Genomic DNA, 7558 nt, shown 5'->3' on the forward strand with positions numbered 1-7558 from the left:
TTTGATCTTTTAGACATTGCATTTCCTTTTAAAAAGTTAAAAGCAAACACTCTATAAATTTTGATTGGAATAAATTTCAATTCCTACAAATTCTAATTCCATTCAAGCATTCCAATTCCTTCGTAAACATTAGATAAACCAAATAGGCCCTTGGTATTATTAAAATAATCATAAAGTAATATAAAAAACAATGATTGATTAAAATCTCTTCTCGCACCAAGAAGTTCTTGTTCTTGAATAAACCTAACTCTCTCACTCCCTATCTCTTTACATATCTATGCTCGTGCGTATGCGCGTACACACACAACTATAAACTAGTTAAGTATTTAATAAAAAAAAAGTTGAGCCCAAAGTCCAAAGCCAACTTGAACTTAAGAAATCAAAGCTCAAAACGGTTAGAGAGTTGGAAACCCCTTAAGTTAAACGACCAACAAAGCTTGACCAACCAGGTACACTGATTGGCAGAAGACCACCCACATTCGCAATTGTAAAAAAACATTAATGACCCAACCCGTCACTAATTTCAGAAGAAACCCACCCGACTTGTAAAAATAGTTAGACTGAAAATTAATGAACAAATTGACTCATCAGGTGGGTCCACTTCCGTCCGGGCAAGTATTGTTTTTCAACTTATTTATACCATTATATAGTCTTTTCTTAATGTGAAACAAATTTTATTTAACATAAAATGTTTTAATCTTGATATCAAACTAATAAAAACTATATTAAAAGTTCTCGAAAGTTACTTTAACATGCTTTATAGAAAATCAAACCATTAAGTATTTAAGTCCAGTTCAAACTTTCAAAGTGCATGTAAATTTCTAAACCAACACTTTCACATTCACTTGACTTGTTGTTGTTTCACTAATAATAATAATAATAATAATAATAATAATAATGACATTGGATTCCACAACCCACCCATCATCCTTTTGGCCCTAAAAGACAAACCACTTTATTGGGCTCAGTATCCGTCCATCTCTTTTTGCTGACGTCACTCCCCACCATTTTCCCTCCATTCCTTCTGTCCTCTCTGCCCTAATTCCCAATCATCACTTCGCTTCAATTCCATCACCGTCACCGATGGATCCTCACGTCCATCAACCGCAACTAACGGCGATTCTCGGCGCCGATCCAGCGCCATTTGAGTCGTTAATCTCGCATTTAATGACGTCATCGAACGAGCAACGTTCGCAAGCGGAATTAATATTCAATTTGTGCAAGCAAACGGATCCTAACACGCTGGTACTCAAACTCGCTCAATTGCTGCAGTTATCGCCGAACGTGGAGGCACGTGCCATGTCAGCAATTCTGTTACGGAAGCAGTTGACTCTGGATGACTCGCTTGTTTGGAACTCGTTAACTCAGTCCACTCAGTCGACGGTTAAATCGGTTTTGATTATTTGTCTCCAGAATGAGGAGGCGAAAACTGTAATTAAGAAGTTATGTGATACGGTTTCCGAATTGGCTTCGAGTTTATTGTTTGTAGAGAACAGTTGGCCTGAGCTTTTATCGTTTGTGTTTAAATGTGTTTCGTGTGATAGGTCTAAGCTTCAGGAAACCGCATTTTTAATATTAGCTCAGTTAGCGGAAAACGTAGGGGATGTGTTAGTTCCGTATATTAAGGATCTGCACGCCGTGTTTTTGCAGTGTTTGAATACGTCGGGGAGCTCGGATGTGCAAATTGCGGCGTTGTGTGCGGTTGTGAATTTTATCCAGTGCTTGTCGAGTGGGGACCGGGACCGGTTTCAGGATCTGCTTCCAGCGATGATGCGGACGTTAACGGAGTCGTTGAATGGCGGACAGGAGGCGACGGCGCAGGAGGCGTTGGAGTTGTTGATTGAGTTGGCGGGGACGGAACCGAGGTTTTTGAGGAGGCAGATTGGGGAGGTGGTGGGGGCGATGTTGCAGGTTGCGGAGGCGGAGAGTTTGGAGGAGGGGACGAGGCATTTGGCGATTGAGTTTGTGATCACGCTTGCGGAGGCGAGGGAACGGGCGCCGGGGATGATGAGGCAGTTGCCGCAGTTTGTTAGTAGGTTGTTTGCGATTTTGATGGGGATGTTGTTGGATATTGAGGATGAACCTGCTTGGCATACTGTGGAGAGTGAGGATGAGGATGTTGGGGAGTCGAGTAATTATAGTTTTGGGCAGGAGTGTTTGGATAGATTGGCGATTGCTTTGGGTGGGAACACGATTGTTCCTGTTGCGTCTGAGCTGTTGCCTGCGTATTTGGCTGCACCGGAGTGGGAGAAACATAATGCTGCTCTCGTTGCTCTTGCACAAATCGCTGAAGGATGCTCGAAGGTAGCCCAATGTTACTTGATAGTTATTATCTAAATGATGCAGCGTTTGTAGGTGAATTCATTTGAAAACATTATGAAACCTTATCATACTGAAAGATCTATTAGACAATCTCATCGATGTGAATGTTAGGACTTGAGAAAGTTTTACTAGCACATGGTTTCTTTTGTTTGGGCTCTGTGTTTATCTGATAGCAAAATAATTACTATGGTTGTGACCTTGTCATTGGCTTCTGTAGGTGATGATAAAAAATTTGGAACGAGTGGTGACAATGGTTTTAAATTCTTTTCAAGATCCTCACCCGCGAGTGAGATGGGGAGCTATTAATGCCATTGGGCAGTTGTCTACGGATTTGGGTCCGGATTTGCAAGTTCAGTTCCACCAGCGTGTGCTGCCAGCACTAGCTTCAGCAATGGATGATTTCCAGAATCCCCGAGTTCAGGTTAGTAGTGAAGTTTAGGGGTTCATGCTAGTGATCATTGATGAATTCTGACTACTTGTTTTTGCAGGCACATGCTGCTTCAGCTGTGTTAAATTTCAGTGAGAATTGCACACCTGATATTTTGACACCTTACCTAGATGGAATAGTGAGCAAACTGCTTGTACTGCTACAGGTAAAACTTCTAAAGGACAAGAACAATACATATAAACAGAATAATGTTACTTATCATTTATCTTTTATTCATGAGACATTTGATCACTTGTACAACTTGTTCATGATTGTTTCTTTTTTCTTATGCAGAATGGTAAACAAATGGTACAAGAAGGGGCCTTGACTGCTTTAGCATCAGTTGCTGATTCATCGCAGGTAAGTCAACACAATCATTATCAAACACAACAGTTAGTTGTATACTTCAAATGCTTAGTTTGGATGTTTGGTTCATTTATAGGAATACTTTCAGAAGTACTATGATGCAGTTATGCCATACTTGACAGCTATATTAGTGAATGCAAATGACAAAGCTAATCGTATGCTTCGTGCCAAAGCCATGGAATGCATTAGTCTTGTTGGAATGGCGGTTGGAAAGGAAAAATTCAGAAATGATGCCAAGCAGGTAACTTTTGTTTAATTTTCAACAAAAAGCTAGTAATTTCTAAGTTTTTAATAATTTTTCAAATGGTTGCTGATTGTTTGTTTAGGTGATGGAAGTTCTTATGTCTTTGCAAGGATCTCAAATGGCAACTGATGATCCTACCACAAGTTATATGCTTCAAGTAAGTTTTATTCTAATAGAAAACATATCAGATATCTAATGTGTGTTACCTTCCTTAACTGTGTGTGTGCGTGTGTGGTGTTGTAGGCATGGGCCAGATTATGCAAGTGTTTGGGGCAGGATTTTCTTCCTTACATGAGTGTAGTTATGCCTCCTTTGCTTCAGTCTGCCCAACTTAAACCTGATGTGGTTATCACATCTGCTAATTCAGATAATGAAATTGATTCTGATGATGAAAGGTATCATTTGTATTTAGTTAAATGACTTTAAAAGTGGTTATGGACATATCTAATTTATATTATTTTTAATCTTACAGTATGGAGACCATCACACTTGGTGATAAAAGAATAGGGATAAAAACTAGTGTACTCGAGGAGAAAGCTACAGCTTGCAACATGTTGTGTTGTTATGCAGAGGAGTTGAAGGAGGGTCTCTATCCATGGATCGACCAGGTTCGTCTTCACGCATTATTTTTTTATTAACAGATATATTATTCTATTATTTATTAATATACACTTTTACCAGGTTGCCCCAATATTAGTGCCACTTCTCAAATTTTATTTTCATGAAGAAGTTAGAAAAGCAGCTGTTTCAGGTTTGGATGCCATTTTCTTTTGGCAAATTGAGTATTTGGGTAATTCGTATTTATTTATTTATTTATATCCTTTTTCAGCCATGCCTGAGCTTCTGCGCTCTGCAAAATTAGCTATAGAGAAAGGGCTTGCTCAGGGTCGTGATGGGTCTTATATAAAGCAACTGTCTGACTACATAGTTCCATCATTAGTGGAAGCTTTACATAAGGTTATAGTGCTATTATTCATAAACTAAGTTCAGTTAACCTGTTTTAGTATTTACTTATTTTTTTTTCCTGGTAAAGATAACTGCTTATCATATTGGTTGTAACTCTCCGATATATATGTTTCAGGAGCCTGATACCGAAATTTGTGCAAATATGTTAGATGCTTTGAATGAATGCCTACGTGTAAGCCAATTTTTGTGTTAAAACTGTTTCTTTTTTGGTATAAATGTGTTTTTTATTAAATCATTTTGACAATTTCTTTCAGATCTCTGCACCACTTCTAGATGAAAATCAGGTGAGAAGCATTGTGGATGAGTTAAAGCATGTGATCATTGCCAGTTCAAGCAGAAAAAAGGAACGCGCCGAAAGGACCAATGCCGAAGATTTTGATGCTGAAGAAGGGGAGATACTTAGAGAGGAAAATGAGCAAGAAGAAGAAGTCTTTGACCAAGTTTGACTACTTTCTTTTTAGCAAATATTTGATTTTTACCTGTTAGATCTAACTCTAAACATAACCATTGAAATTGCCACTTATAATTTGTAGCAACACATGGTTTTTGTAACTCATATAAACTCTGTTTTCTGACTCCATGTTCTTCGTTACAGGTTGGTGAAATCATGGGGACTTTAGTAAAAACATTTAAAGCCTCTTTCTTTGATGAGCTGTCATCTTATTTAATGCCTATGCTGGTAAGTATTTAACGTTTGTTATCCAGCTTGATGAACTCCATGTTAATCAATTCTATTTGTTTCTTTTTTATTTAAATATTTACGTGCTCTTTTACTTGATTGAAGGGAAAGGATAAATCATCTGAGGAGAGAAGAATTGCTATTTGCATATTTGACGATGTTGCCGAGCAGGGCCGTGAAGCAGCTTTAAAGTATTAACTACTCAGAATTTGCTTTATAGTGGCAAAATTGGTGGGTTGGGTTACATGTCAAATGGGTTTGGTTCAAAACGGGTTAAGTAATAACTCTTATAAATCATACTGTCTCAAAATGTCAAATATGATAACAAATATATTAATTTCAATACTAATTTACAAGTCTTGTGTACTGAAATACCCTTTGAACTACTTTCAACCTATTTTGACCCGTTTCTTTTCAAGTTTTTATTATAATTTAACCTGTTTGCCCGTTATTGCTTCATCATAACCGAATCGACCCAATGTAAATGTGTCAAAATTGCCTCAATTTATCTTTTAAGAATGCGTATAATTAATTCATTATTATTCAATGTAACCTATATTTTGCTATTATATCACAAACCAGGTATTATGATACTTATCTTCCATTCCTTCTTGAGGCATGCAATGATGAAAATCCAGATGTTCGACAGGTCAGCTTGACGGTCATCCCAAATTTCGCGTCTAGTTGCTTATTTATGAATTTACCCTTATTCTTTATGGTGTAATTTTCAGGCAGCTGTATATGGTCTTGGTGTGTGTGCAGAACATGGAGGTTCTGTTATAAAACCCCTTATTGGAGGTAAAGTAGATATCATAAAAGAAAAGTCAACTCTTTGCATTCTAGATTTTGACTATTTGACTTTTTGTTGACTTTTTCAGAGGTCCTTTCAAGGCTAAATTTTGTTATAAGGCATTCTAATGCTCTCCAACCCGATAATGTGATGGCATACGATAACGCTGTTTCTGCTTTAGGGAAAGTATGTCATTTTCATCGTGACAGTATTGATTCCACTCAGGTATTTTCGACATTTTTGTTCACTTCATTTTTATGTTAATTTATATTTAGTTTTGTTTTAAATAAGCAACTTTTGTTGTTTGGCAGGTTATTCCTTCATGGTTAAGCTGTTTACCATTAAAAGACGACCTTTTTGAGGCTAAAGCTGTTCATGACCTGCTTTGTTCTATGGTCGAAAGGTTTGGATTATTAATATAACAATAATATTGTTTTTATGATTATAATCAACTTATTTTAATTATATTTAACAGGTCAGCAACAGAACTCTTGGGCCCCAACAATCAGTATCTGCCTAAACTTGTTTCCATTTTTGCCGAGGTTAGTTCACTTGTTACATGTTGAACACTAAATAAACTTAGTGGAACTAAAACTTTATTAATCGGATAAATGTCATAAATAACCAACATAGTTTGTTTCGCATTGTAAAGTCCCTAAATTTGTTAAAAGTACACACATAGTCCCTAAATTTGTCAAAAATGCATGTACTTGTGATAAAAATTAAATAATGATTTGTTAACTCTTAAATAATTGAAATCTAATAACAATTTTGCACAAATTTTTTTTATAGTATCTTGTTAATTTTTTAACAGTTTAAGAGTTAATAAAGTCATTGTTTTTCTTCACAAGTACGTGCATTTTGGGGGGGGGGGGATGATTAGGGACTCTAATATGTCAAAATAGGGTTAAGAGACCTTTTTTTCACTGTATTTTTGACGAGTTTAGGGACTTCATGTATAAAAAGTTAGATTGGAGCAACTTTTTGTGTAAAATAAGAAATGATGTTGGTTTTTAATAGTATTAAAACTTATTATCGATTAATTTCTTATGAATTAGATTTTATGTGCCGGGAAGGACCTTGCCTCTGAGCAAACCATAAACCGCATAATCAATCTTTTGAGACAGCTTCAACAGACAGTACCACCTGCCACATTGGCTTCAACATGGTCAACCCTACAGCCCCAGCAACAACTTGCATTGCAATCCATTTTGTCATCATAACACCATCATCATGATCACATATATTTTTGCTATGACGCGCTATTTCCGTTCATTTTTGTGTGGCAACCATGAATGGGATGTTTGGTCGAGTGTGAAGTATGTTGCGAGTGTAATTTTTTTGGTTACTATTAGAGTTTGAAAAATTTGTAGGTTTGTGGATTGTGAATTTGTGAGTAGTATGTTGGCAAGTCAACTAGTAAAGTTTTGGTCGTCTTTCTTTACTTATTTTTATCATTTTTTTATTTTTAATTTTTTTTAACCAAAAACAAAGAAGTTTTGAGCATGAGTGAAGTACGAGGTAAATGCTAAATCATCCACCAAAAGTCCCCTGGTCATTAAAATTAAATGCATTCTACATGCTATATAGGTCGTAGCATTGGTTGCACTTTGACTTAATTTTTGAGCAATGTGGTCCAATCGATCCACCATTTTGATCATAAGCGTCACCACTGCTCACACTGCTCACTGGACTGACCTAATAAAAACCGAGTGGCTCGAGACTGAAAATCAGGAAAAAGTAAAACTGATGACCGGACCACCT

At 36.8% G+C, this 7558-nt stretch overlaps 1 protein-coding gene across 2 annotated transcripts; it reads left to right on the forward strand.

Moving 5' to 3' along the window:
• Positions 1-1083: 1083 nt before the first annotated feature.
• LOC143607196 (uncharacterized) lies at positions 1084-7132 on the forward strand. Of its 2 annotated transcripts, XM_077082729.1 has the most exons (20): positions 1084-2304; positions 2540-2743; positions 2811-2915; positions 3044-3109; positions 3192-3356; positions 3442-3516; positions 3603-3754; positions 3832-3967; positions 4041-4110; positions 4189-4316; positions 4441-4497; positions 4580-4765; positions 4921-5004; positions 5110-5195; positions 5587-5653; positions 5736-5802; positions 5883-6019; positions 6106-6197; positions 6270-6336; positions 6853-7132. In XM_077082729.1, exons 1-20 carry the CDS (start codon positions 1084-1086, stop codon positions 7015-7017), a joined length of 3330 nt encoding a protein of 1109 aa, XP_076938844.1. In that variant the 3' UTR covers positions 7018-7132. The 2 variants fall into 2 exon arrangements, with proteins under 2 accessions (XP_076938844.1, XP_076938845.1); XM_077082730.1 differs by lacking the exon at positions 3192-3356 and having other exon boundaries at positions 1157-2304.
• Positions 7133-7558: the final 426 nt, after the last annotated feature.

This window comes from Bidens hawaiensis, unplaced genomic scaffold (genome assembly GCF_021521415.1).
Source record: "Bidens hawaiensis isolate Kalapana, Puna unplaced genomic scaffold, B.hawaiensis_p1.1 tig00080179_1, whole genome shotgun sequence".
In the NCBI taxonomy this organism is placed as follows: domain Eukaryota; kingdom Viridiplantae; phylum Streptophyta; class Magnoliopsida; order Asterales; family Asteraceae; genus Bidens; species Bidens hawaiensis.

Bases quoted from the DNA above. Each gene is read 5' to 3' on its own strand.
- LOC143607196 (XM_077082729.1), top strand. From the start codon at position 1,084: ATGGATCCTCACGTCCATCAACCGCAACTAACGGCGATTCTCGGCGCC. The intron at 2,305-2,539 runs GTAGCCCAATGT...TGGCTTCTGTAG, and splicing joins TCGCTGAAGGATGCTCGAAG to GTGATGATAAAAAATTTGGA. The intron at 5,654-5,735 runs GTCAGCTTGACG...TGTAATTTTCAG, and splicing joins AAAATCCAGATGTTCGACAG to GCAGCTGTATATGGTCTTGG.